General features: G+C 49.5%; 1 protein-coding gene across 2 annotated transcripts in view; it reads left to right on the top strand.

Moving 5' to 3' along the window:
- Positions 1-976: 976 nt before the first annotated feature.
- Positions 977-14,582, top strand: part of BCL2 (BCL2 apoptosis regulator) — a 191,404-nt gene continuing 177,798 nt past the window's right edge. Inside the window, exons 1-2 of one of the 2 annotated variants that reach the window (XM_061131170.1) lie at positions 977-2,695; positions 9,273-9,806. In XM_061131170.1, coding sequence (XP_060987153.1) covers positions 2,138-2,695; positions 9,273-9,425 — 711 coding nt within the window. In that variant the 5' untranslated portion in view covers positions 977-2,137 and the 3' untranslated portion in view covers positions 9,426-9,806. Of the gene's footprint in view, positions 2,696-9,272; positions 9,807-14,582 lie in introns of those variants that run through there. The other variant, XM_061131171.1, reaches the window with a different exon arrangement.

Below are 14,582 nucleotides of genomic sequence, written 5' to 3'. Positions count from 1 at the left end.
ATTTCATGGACAGGGGAGCCCGCGGGCCGCAGTCCCTGGGGTCGCAGAGCCCTCCACCACCACTCGCTCAGAACAGCGCTTGGCCGCCCCGGCCGTCCGTCCGCGGGCCCGGGAGCCGCGTCTAGCCTGGGCCCGGGTGGGGTCTCCGAAGCGCGCCCTCTGCGTGGACAGCCAGGAAGCAGCTGGAAGGAAACGCGAGGCTCGGGGCTTCCCTCGCGGAGGCGCGCGCGGCGTAGCCTTTCTTCTCGGGAGGCCGGCGCCGAAGACCCCTGCTCGGGGTCAGCATCGGCCGAGTGTGGACACCCGGGGTGCGGGCGCGCGCGCACGCCAAGCGCGCGCCCGCGGCTAGAAAGGGTCCAAGCAACTCCCGACGCCGGTTTTCTCGGTGTCTCCCGCCTCTGCCCCCGGCAGCCGACCCCCGCCGCGGGCGGATCCCCGGGCGCCCCCGGGCCCTCGCGGGCCCCGGAGACCCCGAGCGCGCGCCCGGGCGCCGCAGGCCCGAGGAGGCCCCTCGCGCGCCCACCGCGCCGCCCGCCCCCCCCCCCCCCCCGACCCCGGCCGAGCGCGCGGAGCGGGCGGGGCGTCCCGGCCACCCCCATTTCCCCGGCTACCGCCCGCCGAGCCCCCGGCGGGGCTCGCGCTCCGCGCCGGCCGCGGCGCCTTTAACCCGGCCGGGGGGGGGCGGCTCCGGGGAGGGCCCGTCCTTTCTTCTTTTTTTGAATGAACCGTGTGACGCAAGCACAGGAAACCGGGCGGTTCGAGCGGAGAATGAAGTCAGAGGCCGGGCCCCCCGCGCCGCCCCCTTCCTCCCGCCGCCCCGCCCCGCGCCCGGTCCCCCCGCCGCCGCGAAGGTGCGGGCGCCGGGCCCCCCCGGGCGGCGTCCTCGGCCGGAGCGCGCGGCGCGGGGGCGGGGAGAGGGTGCGCGGCCCGGAGGCGGGGTGCGCCGGTGGGGTGCAGCGGAAGAGGGGTCCGGGGGGGGAGAACTTCGTAGCAGTCATCCCTTTTTAGGAAAAGAGGGGGAAAAAAAATAAAGCCCTCCCCCGCCAGCGCCGCCTCCCACCCTCGCGGCACCACACACAGCGCGGGCTCCTCGCGCTCGGCACCGCGGGGCCGGCGCGGCCAGCCTGCGTCTATCGGCAGTTCTTCGGAAAATGCATTGGCCGTTCGGAGTTTGATCCGGAGAGGATCCCCGCCCGCGTCCCCGGCTCGCCCGCCGGCCCCGGCCCGGTGTTCTCTCCCCGGGGAGGCGTGAGGCGGCCCCGCGGATACAGATCCATGTGTGTGCCCGCGCGTGTGTGCGCGCGTGAAAATTGCCGAGAAGGGGAAAATCACAGGACTTCTGCAAATACCGACTGAGAAATGGTAATTCATCCGCCGCCGCCGCTGCCTTCCGTTTGCTCGCGCTCTTGAGATCTCCGGTTCGGATTCCTATGGATTGACATTTCTATGAAGAAGTCTGGGAATCAAACTGGAAATTCTCCTAATTTTTTGCACCCCCCTCCCCCAACTCCTGATTCATTTGGAAGTTTTCAGAGCAGCTCTAACTGGAGAGTTCTGAAGATTGATGGAATCTTTTTGCCTTTTCATTTGTTTTCACAAAAAAGGAAACGTGACAGAATCATGCTGTCCTTAAAAAATACAAGTAAGTTCTTTGCACAGGAAATTGGTTTAATGTGACTTTCAATGGGAACCTTTGCGATATTAACTTTAAGTGCTTTGGAGTAAGTTTAATTTCCAGGCAGTTTAATATATTCTTCTAAGCGTGTAACTTGTAGTGTGTGTGCCCTGCTTTCAACCAGCGTATAGAGGGAAACGCACCTGATTTTGACTGATTAGTTTTTTTAACCTTTCAGCATCACGGAGGAGGTAGACTGATATTAACAGTAATTAATAACGTGCCTCATGAAATAAAGATCCGAAAGGAATTTAAATAAAAATTTCCTGCATCTCATGCCAAGAGAGAAACACCAGAATCAAGTGTTCCGCGTGATTGAAGACACCCCCTCATCCAGGAATGCAAAGCACATCCAATGAAATAGCTGGATTATAACTCTTCACCCCTCTTGCGGGGCCGTGGGGCAGGCAGCGGGGGGCGAGAGGTGCTGTGGGGACCCGGCTGCCCTTCCGCTGCGGAAGGATGGCGCACGCGGGGGGAACAAGCTACGATAACCGGGAGATCGTGATGAAGTACATCCACTATAAGCTGTCGCAGCGGGGCTACGAGTGGGATGCGGGAGATGTGGGCGCCGCGCCCCCCGGGGCCGGCCCCGCGCTGGGCATCCTGTCCTCCCAGCCGGGCCGTGCGCCCGCGCCCTCCAGGACCTCCCCGCAGCCGCCCCCGGCCGCCGCCGCCGCCGGGCCTGCGCCCAGCCCGGTGCCACCTGTGGTCCACCTGACCCTGCGCCAGGCCGGCGATGACTTCTCTCGGCGCTACCGCCGCGACTTCGCCGAGATGTCCAGCCAGCTGCACCTGACGCCCTTCACCGCGAGGGGACGCTTCGCCACGGTGGTGGAGGAGCTTTTCAGGGACGGGGTGAACTGGGGGCGCATCGTGGCCTTCTTTGAGTTCGGAGGGGTCATGTGCGTGGAGAGCGTCAACCGGGAGATGTCGCCCCTGGTGGACAGCATCGCGCTGTGGATGACCGAGTACCTGAACCGGCACCTGCACACTTGGATCCAGGACAACGGAGGCTGGGTAGGTGCTCGTCCGGGTGGGGGTCAGGGCCCGGCGCCTCGGGTCCCCGCGGTCCGAGGGTGGGGTGTGGCTGGGCCCAGGGTCGAGGGCAGGCCGGTGAAGTGAAACCAGGTGTGTGGCCTCCCTTTCTCTTCCCCTGCAGAGAGCTCTCCCTGCCAACCCTACTGTGATCACTTCTTCCCTGGAGACATTGCTTCCCTTGCCTGCCAGCCACTGAGGTTCAAAGATCCAGCCTTTGCTGGATCAGTAGAATCTGGGGATAAAGGGCATCCCTTCAAGGTTTCCCATACTGGGAGTCCAGGGATCCCCATGATCACGGTACCTGGCCGAGTAGCTTATTGAAAAGGAGCATTTCAGGGACAACTCATAAACTGGACACCAGGCTGAGTCCTGGCTATCTGCATCAGAAATAAGCTCCCCTGGGGGTTTCTGCTTTGTCCTAAAATTTGGGAACCACTGGATTAGAAGAACAGACTCCTCTAGAGGCCCTTCTCTGACTCACTTGGTAAAATCTGCCCAAAGAGGAAAACCAGCGTAGCCCCTTTCCCGAGAAAACTTGGATGACTGTGGAAAGGTAAGTTGACTTCTAGAGTCCGGTGACACTGACCTCCAATTTGTGCCACGTTCCTAGTGGGCAATGACCTTGTGTCTTGAAGAACCCTTGGCTATGGGTGTTTGTTTCATCACTGACAGATTTTGCATTGGCCACCTACCTTGTGTTCTATTTCCATAACTTGTGTATGATTTAGAAGTTTACTGGAATTTTTAGTATATTTTATTTTCCACCCTAACCTCCTAACCTACAATGCACATCGTTTGGTGGGATCCTCTGCTGGGCAAACTTGCATCCAGAGTATCTGTATAAAGATAGAAGAATTGATTCTTAGCTGTGGATTCTCATGCTGTGACTTTAGTTGAAGTGATTGATGCTTGTATTTTTGAAGAACATCTGTGAGCTTTTTTTCCCTGGTACTGTTGTGCTAGGCAGAGCCTCCGTCATGTCACCATGAAGCTCTTTTCGTGAGTGTGATTCTCTGGGGGAGGGGTGCTGCTCAGAAGACTGAAGAAGTGTCATTGACATCTGTACTTCATATCTGAAATGATTAATTTGTGAAAAAGTGAAAGGAATAACCGGTTCAAGTTTTTTGCAGACTTTTTGTTTTAATCTGAAGAGCTGTCTTTGAAAAAGGATGCCATTCAGTGCCTCCTTTTACAGTCTCTAGGAAGATTACTAATATTATTATTTTATAGGACCTAACAGGAATAAAAACCTTAGAAGTCACTGCATGTGGGTTCGATTTCAAGAAGCACGTTATCTATTTTATATGGTTACAAAGTGTGCTAGTATTAGGGAACTGAAAAGAGAAAAGTCCAAGAAAAGTAGATGACTGACGTGAACATCTGATCCAACTTGACCAAAGTTGACGAAATATTGATACCACTGTTTAGTGTTTAAAAGTAAAAACCCCACTTAATCTCTAAAATTTATTAATAAATGCTTTTTGTGAACTGTTTGTTTCTTTTAGATCCCATTTTACCAGATCTTTAGTAATTCTGGAAGAGTTCTGTAGAAGGTGTAAGGAATATTTTTGTTAAATGTTTGATTAAGTAGGTGATTTTGTTTTTAACCACTATAACCAAAGAGGTAGGGACTTCCAGACGCCAAAAGGATCATTTTGAGACCAAAGTAAAACTAACTGAACAGTCTGACTATTACATACTTTTGTGAAAAAATATTAAAAATTTTTTCTTTCTGGTTGAAAGAAAGCCAAGGTGGTAACTGTCATGTGTCAAGTAATTCAATGAAAAGATGGGAAATGGAGACATTTGTTTATGATAGAAATTAAGATGTAATCTTGATCTTTGTTGTCAAGTTGTGGTATATTAACATCTCATACAATTGAATTTTCTTTTTAAGTGAAGTCTCGCTCTTTCCTCCTTTCAAAATAGAATATTCTTAGTAGAGCCTATCTTTGTGGTCAACAGGTATCTGAGGTTGATAAATGTAGAGGCTACATTTTATGATGCCAGACCACAATGACGTACCATAGAACGTGATAAACTTTTTCTTGACAAAACCTCTTATAGTAAAAATAAATCATATAGAAGCACAAATTGCTGATGGTGAAATGTGTAGCATTCAGGACAACATAGACATGGATAACTAAATAGGAAAACAAAGGACTTTGGCAGAAAAAAAGTGTGAGGAAATGCTATCATAAATGGGCACTTTGGAATAATAAAAGAGGTAGTATTATTTGAGAAGTATATTTGGGAGGCTGATTTACATGTCCTTTCCAAAGATGCATTATGAATCTAAATTTTTATTTTGAGCATTTGGCATCCAGACAGATTTTCCTCCCAATTTGCACCAATCAGGGTTGCTTCTGTCATAACACGTGTTGTGGTACGGTGTGAAGGGCTCGGTGCGGATGGGCACGTTTCGGAGGAGAGCTGGCATGCTCTTCTAATGTTGGACAGTGACGGGCACTGCTTCCAGGGCTCAGTGGATCAGCCCATCTGCTGAATCTGTTCTGATGGGGGCTTTAGACTCGAAGTCACATTTGTTCTTTGCTGCTGCTGCTGCTTCTGAGGCTGAGGGAGAACGGTTTGCACTCCGTGCTCCATAAGCTGGAGAAAGCAGGGCCTTGGATGGTAAGTGCCTGAGAGGTGGTCTCAGAAGTCTGCACGTTACACAAACACTGAAGAAGAAATTGGCCGTGGAGTGGGCTGTGGCTTTATCCCTGAGTCTGAATAAAGCATCCAGAGGAAGGCAGGGTGGCAGAGCAGCGAGACGGCAGTGGTTCTAGGAAGCATCTGAGAACCACCTCTCCACGTGTGGGAGCTCTCGGGCATCCCCTGGGAGCGTCTTGGAGGAGCAGAGCCTCAGGTCCCACCCAGAGCCTCTGAGTCAGAGCCTGTGGTTTGCACATCTACAGGTGTTGGGGTGCACAGGGGAGTTAGAGGTGCCGGCTACCATCACCGACCACTGATTCCTGTGACATCTTTTAGGAAAAATGAGAGTCCCGGAGGGGTCCTGCAGCGTCCCGTTCCAGTGGCCTCCTGGGATCCATGGTGTTACCTAGGATGCCTAGTATTTCCCAGGTATCTGCTAGAGTGGTCTGAGCTTTGGAGGAGAGAGGCTGGAATGCTGTAGAGATGAGCGAAATGATCACAAGCTCTGACCTCAAGGATGTTTTTCGTGGTAACTATACAGTCTGTGGGCCTTCCTCGGTGGCTCAGCGGTAAAGAATCTGCCTGCAATGCAGGAGACAAGGGTTCCATCCCTGAGCCAGGAAGATCCCCTGGAGGAGGGCATGGTGACCCACTCTAGTCCTGGCGGGCTACAGTCCATAGGGTCGAAAAGAGTCGGACACGACTGAAGCAGGTGAGCGCAGTACAACATGTCCTGGCACTGGTGGCCCCGTTAAAGGAAGATAGCTTTCCCACTCCCAGTAAGGACAGGAACCTTAACTCTTCATGGCTGTATTCAGTATTGTTTTATCCCCTTGTAACTCAGTTCAAATTTCTGTAGATGAGTTTAGGGGCCCTGGGACCACTTCACGGCCACGGTGGCTTTTGCAAGCAGAGAGTTGAGATGTAGGCAAGTGGATGGTGAACGGTGCGCTCTGAACTGAGAAACGTGAGAACATTTTGCTTCCTGTCTTAGGAGAGAGGGAGATGTCTGACAACTGCAAGGATAAGATGCTTTAATAGGCGATTGGCTTCCTTCTGTTGAGATGGTGGGGCAGCTTTTTTTGTGTGCTCATGTTTTGGTCTCTGTGGTTTAGGAAGACAGGAACTTACTTCTCCACATCCAGTAGAGGTTAGCTTCCTTTTTATTAGTTGGTCAGCAAGCAGTTTCTCTTTTCTGTACATAGTCCACATCCACTCTAACATTTGATTAACTGGAAAGCAAGACCGTTCTCAGGCCAGTGAACAAAATACATGAGAAAACATCGTTTTTCTAGTGGTTGAATGTTAGCTGCTTAAGGCCAATTTTGGCAGCAAAATGATAGGATTAAAAATAGCCTGAAGATGATCCAGTCTTAAATAATATATTTAATGATGAACTTTCCTTGGGAAAGTGCATCTTTCTGCCTGCGAAGAATCACATGACCCCTTTCAATAATATATTCTGTAGAGAAAAGATACAGTATGGCTCCTAGACTTGCAGTCATGTGCTGTTGAGCAATCACATTTGGGGACTTTTGTAAAATTTGACAGTTCACTCAGTTCTCTTTTCTGTTTTAGGGCCTTTGTTGCTGTTTAATGTCAGTCGAAAACATGGCTTTCTTCTGTGCATCCTGTTACTTTTAGCTGTGCTTTCTAGTGAGAACGGATTGATCTTTTTAGCAATCCTTGGTTGAACTAGTACATTTCAGACTCGCTAAATGTCATTAGGCCACATAGAACACCAGGTAACAGAAAGCCACAGATTTTTTTTTTTTTTAAGCCAAACTCTTATAGTTTATCTTTCCTCCCAGTCCTTGTCAGCTTTTTGGAGGCTGATAAACCCACTCATAAAGCAGGTGTGTGGGTACTGTGTGTATTAACAGCAGTCTCTCCCACTCAGCACACCCCCACACCCATTTCTGAGGTCATCCATCGTGTCTTCGTGGGAGCAGGATTTCAGTGGTATTGCAGCGTTTGTGCTAGAAAAACAGCGCTGTCTTTGTAGCATGCGAGCGAAAAGCGAGCGAAAAGGTTTCTTCTACCCCCAGAGATACATTGTGTTTGAGGTTCAAAGGTTCTGTTAAACCTTTTTAAAGTAATCTAATAGCGCCTGACTCAGGTATGGCAGTAACCTCGCACGCTGGTCCCCCTTCCCCCAGCTTCATACAGGGGACCACTCGGAGAAGTGAGTCCAGCACGGGGCTCTTCTTTCATCCCTCTTGGTTTGATTCAAACCAAGTCAGCGCGTGAGGTTGAAACAGGATTAAGGATGAAAGTTAGCCGAGGACTGGGACGGTTATTCAGCAGAGCTGATCGCGCATCTTCTCTGTGCCCCGTCCTGGGTCAGGTCGGGGGTCCCGGGAGGAAGGCATTTTCCCTGCCCTGGATGCCGTCATAGGCCGGGGCTAGAGATGTCATGAATTCTGTTGCCCCCCAGCCCACTGAGATGATTCTAAACTCTCAGATTTAGAGGGGGAAATAAAGCTAAGTGTGTGTTATTTTGCATACACTTCAGTATTTGTCTGAAAAAGTTATTTCTAACCATAAGCCTATTCATGTGTGCATTAGGCCTGATTTAACTAGGAGAGAAATATAGATAATTAAAAAAAATATTGTGTTACATGGACGTGTGCTTAAGAGAACTGAAAGGCAAGGGGAGTTCCCTTGTTAAATATTTACCCATTTGGTGCTGTTTATACATATTATGAGGACTTAATAAACACTAGTCTGCAGTTTTTAAAGTATTTCATTAATTCTTTTTCAGTAAAAGACAATCAAGGTCTGATGAAGATGGTTAGAACAGATTAATTTGAAGAACTATCTTTCTTAAATCGTTTTGGTATGCAGAAAAGTCAGAGTCGACTTGAACCAAAACAGGGGAGAGATGAAAATAAAAGCTTTTGTTTTGGTTTGGTTTTAGGTTCTAGTCCTATTTCTGTTTGTTAAGAGGCTTCTCTTCCAAAACTTGCATACAGAAGTTCCTAGTCCACGGTGACGATTGTGCTCCTGAAGAGCAGGTGTTTGCCATCTAACGTCTTTTATTCATGGTCCTCTTTCTGTAATGAAGGTTGTAAAACTTTCGAAATCACGACAAAGCCATTTTCGTTTCTAAAAGTATTTTTGTAGATTGCTGCTTGTTCTGATCTGCTCGATTCTGTAGTGCCAACATGACTTCTCTGCCCTTCATTTGCCAGACCAAAGATAAGCCCAGCTGTGCTTCACTGAGCACGGTGATGGGCGTCTCTTGCCCTCTCTAGAGCCACGTGGGCTTTCTCATCGGGACCTGTCCACCGCCCCCCGCACCAGCCTCCATCGCTGACCCCTACCTGCCCATCATCCCAGGGCAGGGGGACCTGCGGGGTGGACTCCTCGTGAGCCTCTAGCACGTGAAGGGTGGGCTCACCTGCAGGAGAGAGCACTTGTCTGGACCGCAAGGGAGCAGGGCAGGAAAGGGGTCTGTCTAGGCTGGAGTACCTGGACCCCATCTGCATTCTCGCCACAAGCAGCCAGGCAAGGAAAAATTCTGTGATCAGATATGATGGCTTTCCCTCCAGAGACCATAAATTCCAACCCTGTGCAGGAAAAAGATAGGATCTGCTGGAGGAGTGTACTGGCTCTGATCTCTGTAGTGGGAGAGTCGAGTGGGCCTGATGGTCTAGCCTGAGATGAAGTTTCACTAACTCAACGCAGCTAAAATAACTTATACTGAAGACTACTTCCCCAAACGCCTTAAGAGGCTCTTAAGCACGTTAGAAAGGGAATCTCCCTGCCATGCTGGCGTGGCCGTTGGTAGCAGCTACAAATGCACTAAGGGCTACTTGGCTGGTTTTCTCAGGCGATGGACCAGGTTCCATGAGAAAGATCTCTGATGTTTCCATTCTGCTCCTTGTTTTGCCTTCAGAATTTCAGAGATGGAGCCACATTCCATTTTCGGTTAATAATCAGGTCGTCTGTGCTCCGGAGCTTCAGCATAACGAGTCAGCTTATGACCGACCCCCTCGCCTCTCTGTTCCTCTGTCTTAAAACCAACCCAAGGATCCGTGGTATCAAGTGAAGCTTAAATTTCTCCTAAAACCATCCCAAGGATTCATGGTATCAAGTGAAGCTTAAATTTCTCCTAAAACCAATCCAAGGCTCCGTGGTATCAAGTGAAGCTTAAATTTCTCCTAAAACCAAGCCAAAGATCCACTGTATGAAATGAAGCCTAAATTTTCCAAGGGAGATTTTACCATTGAGAACAATGCATCTTTCTTGTGACAGTCCCAATTACTGTGTTTCTGAATTTTTAAGCTGTCTTTTCTTAAGCTGCAAAAGAATATGGAGAGTTTATGACTTCTGGTGCTTGGAGTACCAGACCAGGCATTGACGTTGTAGGTTGTCTTTTCTTGACTTTTTCCAGCTCTTCTTCACCAATACTCAGATTTCTTCTGCTTTGAGCACAGTGAATGCCATCCCTATGTGTTACCTTTGAAATAGAATTTTCGAAGAGTATATGGGATAAGTACTTAGTCCCCTCAGGTCAGTGCCTCCTTACAATTAGCATGGGAATAAAATTAATTACATCATTATATCATCATACTTAGACATTGATATTTTATCTCTTGAGGGAAAAAGTTCTAGAAAGGATGTTCGTTGACATCTCTGAGTCTAAATTTCAGGACTGTATCCTCCCATTTTCTTTACGAATTCCTGCCAGGATTGTCTTTCTTGACCTCTGTCTTTTTAACACTGAAAATTTTTACAGGCGGTTTGAAGCTATTTTCTAAAAAAATTGTAAATATAATAGTGCAGAGTCACTTACTAAATATTTAAGTGACAACATAAGAAGAAAAATGATGTGAAGAAGTCTTAATCAAGGAAAAGGAGCAATTGTTTGCAAATTGTAACCATGAGGCGTTCCTGGCAACGGGCTGTGATGGGAACGAAAGGGTTTTAAAGATCCTGCTATTGTGTAGGGTACGGACACTGCCTATTTCCACTGAAAACATTTTATTGAGGGCTTACTATGTGCACAACTGTATGCCGGGTGTTTCACTTGAGTGAAAAATGTGGAAGATAACCTTTGCATCTAAGGAACTCGCTGACCAGTAGTGAGACTAAGGTAAGTGCTAGGTAAATTGCTGGAATCCTTGACACACTTTGGTGGACGGCGACCTGGTCCAGCCAGAAGGGGATCTGGCTGCGTTTCATGCGGGAGGTGATGGGTAGGAGATACAGCGAAGGGCAGGCCAGGTAGCTGCGCTGGAGGAGGCAGGACAGGTGGGAATGCTTGCGGCGTCACTGGGGAGTTGAGAAGAGTCTGACCTGCCTGGGGCGTAGAGAGCCCTGGTGAGGTAAGACTGGTCCTAAGTGGACAGTTTGTGTTTAACTTGGTAGATGTTAAAAGGATTATTGAGAGGGTTCTGAGTCAAGGCGGGATGTGTGGGCTTGAGGAGGATGGACGGTGGGAGCCAGGTGGGAGGCCTGGGGGGCCGGGACACGTAGGGGTGAGGGAGAAGTGGGTCCAAAGGACTGAACGGACCGAACATGAGGAGGGAGGCAGGGAGGGAAGCGGAGGCGCGAGTTCAAATCTGGGCTGTTTCCCAGAAGGATGTGGTCCTTAAGAGAGCAAGCAACGATGAGCAACGTGACTGTTTTGTGGGATAAATGTGATGGAATTAGTTTTGGACAGTTTCAACTTGGGCTCCTAATAGAGTTGTCATCACTCAGTCGAGTCCGACTCTGTGTGACCCCATGGACTACAGCCCGCTCCCTGGGATTCTCCAGGCAAAAACACTGGAGTGGGTTGCCATTCCCTCCTCCAGGGGATCTTCCCGACCCAGGGATCGAACCTCTGTCTCCTGCACTGCAGGTGGAATCCCCCCACTCCCCGCCAATAGGATGCCCAGGTGGGGATGCCCATGGCAGTTGGTCTTAAGGATCTGGACTCGAGAGAGACCCTGAGGCTGGAGTACACTCTGCCTTTTCCCAACCCCCATCGATTCCCCGTTTCCTTTCTTCACTTCCCAACATGGTCCTGACTTCCCCTGCTGGTTCTGCCTTCTTTTATTATCGCTGTTTCCATGCCACCTTCCCCCCAGAGTCCTCTGTGGGTGTCTAGTGATTGAATGGAGGTGTTCACCTCCATGTTTTACTACTCAGAGCTTGGCCGTCCACAACTGGTGTGCCTACTTAAAAGATAATTCCTTCTGAGTCAGATGAGTGTGATTCCAGCATCCTGATAGCATCCTCCCTTTGTGGGGAACTTACAAAGTCTAGCTGTTCTCCTTCACTGGCACTTTCTCACTTAATAAATATTCCTGGGACTTGCCTGGCGGTGCAGGGGTTAAGACTCTGAGCTTCCACTGCAGGGCGCATGGATCCAGTCCCTGGTTGGGGAACTAAGATCCCACATGCCTCACACCACAGCACCTCCCCCCCAAAAAAAAGAAGAGAAATAGTCCTCCTATCACATTTAAGCTGCACCCAGCATAGCAGATAATAGGTGCACACAATGACTGTTGATTGAGTAGATGGATTGTGACAGAGGCAGTTTTTTAATATAATTTTTTTTTCTTGTTAATTTATTCCTTTTTATTTGTTTTTTTTTAATGTTTATTGACACCAATTATGAAGTCACTCAGTCGTGTCCGACTCTTTTGCGACCCCATGGACTGTAGCCCACCAGGCTCCTCCATCCATGGAATTTTCTAGGCAAGAGTCCTGGAGTGGGTTGCCATTTCCTTCTCCGGATATAATTTTTATTTATTTTATTTTGGGGCCTGTTGGGTCTGTATTGCCTTGTGCAGGATGTTCTCTAGTGGCATCTGACGGGCTGCTTTTTGTGGCAGTGTTGGGGCATCTCCTGGCAGCGGCCCCCCTTTCTGTGGTCCCAGGCTCCGCAGTACAGGCTCAGTAGTTGTCGGCACACAGGCTCAGCTGCTCCGCGGCCTCTGGGATCTTCCTGGACCAGGGATCGAAGTGATGTCCCCCGCCCTGGCCGTCAGATTCTTATCCACTGGACCCCCAGGGAAGTCAGACAGAGGTGCTTCAAACATCAGACTCGCCCTCACGGCTACTGTCCCCACCTAGTACATGAGTACGTGTGTCCCACTGCATGATGTCCCCTTAGAGGGACGTGTGTGTTCCCATAGTGCTGACGCTGAAGCTCCAGTTCTGTGGCCACCTGATGAGAAGAGCCAACTCATTGGGAAAGACCCTGATTCTGGGAAAGACTGAAGGCAGGAGGGGAAGGAGGTGGCAGAGGATGGGATGGTTGGATGGCATCACTGACTCGATGGACATGAACTCGAGCAAACTCCGGGAGATGGTGAAGGACAGGGGAGCCTGCGTGCTGCAGTCTGTGGTGTCACGGAGTCGGACACGACTTAGTGACTGAACAACAACCAAAGAACGTGCTCCAAATGTCCCGTCCCACTGATCTGTTGAGGTTTAGTAGCACCAAATGAACAAAAATACCTAAGTGTTTTAATTTCACCCATCATTAAATTGAAAAAGTATGTCATTCATACCTGAAAAGAAATCTTCTAGGTTTTGCTTTATATTCAACTTTCATAAAAGTCCTTAATGCTAGTATTAGAGACTAGCCCTTCAGTTGCCTAATTGTATCTGCTTATACAAAAAATACATGCACACGGTCTGCATATATGTGCATGTGTAAGTCACTCAGTTCTGTCCAACTCTTTGTGACCCTGTGAACTGTAGCATGCCAGGCTCCTCTGTCGTTGGGGATTCTCCAGCCAAGAACACTGGAGTGGATTGCCATGCCCTTCTCCAGGGAATCTTCCCGACCCAGGAATTGAAACCAGGTCTCCTGCACTGCAGGCGGATTCTTTATCATCTGAGCCACCAGGGAAGCCCTATACATATGCATGCCACTGCTACTGCTAAGTCACTTCAGTCATGTCTGACTCTGTGCGACCCCATCCCTGGGATTCTCCAGGCAAGAACCCTGGAGTGGGTTGCCATTTCCTTCTCCAATGCATAAAAGTGAAAAGTGAAAGTGAAGTTGCTCAGTCATGTCCGACTCTTCGAGACGCCATGGACTGCAACCTACCAGGCTCCTCCGTCCATAGGATTTTCCAGGCAAGAGTACTGGAGTGGGGTGCCATTGCCTTCTCCAATACATATGCATAGTTGTTCTCAATTCTGCTGTTTTATGTCTCAGACCCAATTCAGATAATCTTGACGTCTAAGATTATTTTCCATTATATTACCATTAAGGAAAGAGGACTCCTGCATGGTTCTCACGGTGGGGACAAAGTGGTTTTTCCTTTCTTATTAATGTTGTAGCTCAATTATAAAAAAACTATAGCATAAAAGTCACAAGGGTAAGTGGTCCCCTAGTTCTTCTTCCCTGAAAACAAGCAGCCCCTGGAAAGGTGGGAGTCAGTGCAGCTGTGTTGCTAGAGGAGAGAGAACCCGATATTTCATTTCCCCAGACGCTGACCACCAGGAAGACCCCCAGGGTGGCAGGGAGCAGCCCACTGGCCTGGCAGCCTGGGGCTGGGTTCTCTGTTCTGGTTGAAGCAAACATCACAGCCTCTCTGTGGTTTCTAAGAACTGGTGGAATTTGCATGTTGAGAATCCTCGTTCCTTGGCATGAAGCAGACTCAAAAGCATCGTTGCTCATCATTTGTCATCTGTTGGAGAAAGAGCATGTGATTTGTTTACTTGTAATGAAGCTTGACCATACTTCTCCAGGGGCCTTTTCAAAAGAGGGATGTGTCAGCTTACAGACCTGTCCCCATGAATGAAACCACAAGCAAATGCTCCCCCCATCTTCCCTTCTCGCCTCTCATTTCTTCCGAGGCCATCTGTGCTTTATGTCACCACTGCCAGGCCCTCTTCAAGTGGCTTATCTGTGGGTGAGTTCAGAAACTTCAGATGATAAAGGACACCCAGATAATTGGCCGGTTCTCCAGAGTGTCTGTCCCCTCAGCTGCTGCCAGATCCCCTCTTAATGAGTCTGCCTGCGACAGTGGGGTCTGAGCTCCTCCGGCTCCGTGGGAAAATGAGCTTCCCTGCTTTGTAACAGCTTGCGGCTTGGGGGGAGAATGACAACCATTGCACAAGTTTCCTTTGAATGTAGTTTTCTTTCCCATAAATGATACTTGGAGAATACACTTAAGGGGTTATTAGTTTTCTATTTCATGCTTGGCCTGTGTGTGAGAATAACACAAGCTGTCACTGCAAATCAGCAGCTCAACAC

This window comes from Dama dama, chromosome 27 (assembly GCF_033118175.1).
Source record: "Dama dama isolate Ldn47 chromosome 27, ASM3311817v1, whole genome shotgun sequence".
Lineage (NCBI taxonomy): Eukaryota > Metazoa > Chordata > Mammalia > Artiodactyla > Cervidae > Dama > Dama dama.
The sequence above is the reverse complement of the archived record's forward strand: the minus strand, read 5'-3'. Positions and strand labels throughout refer to the sequence as shown.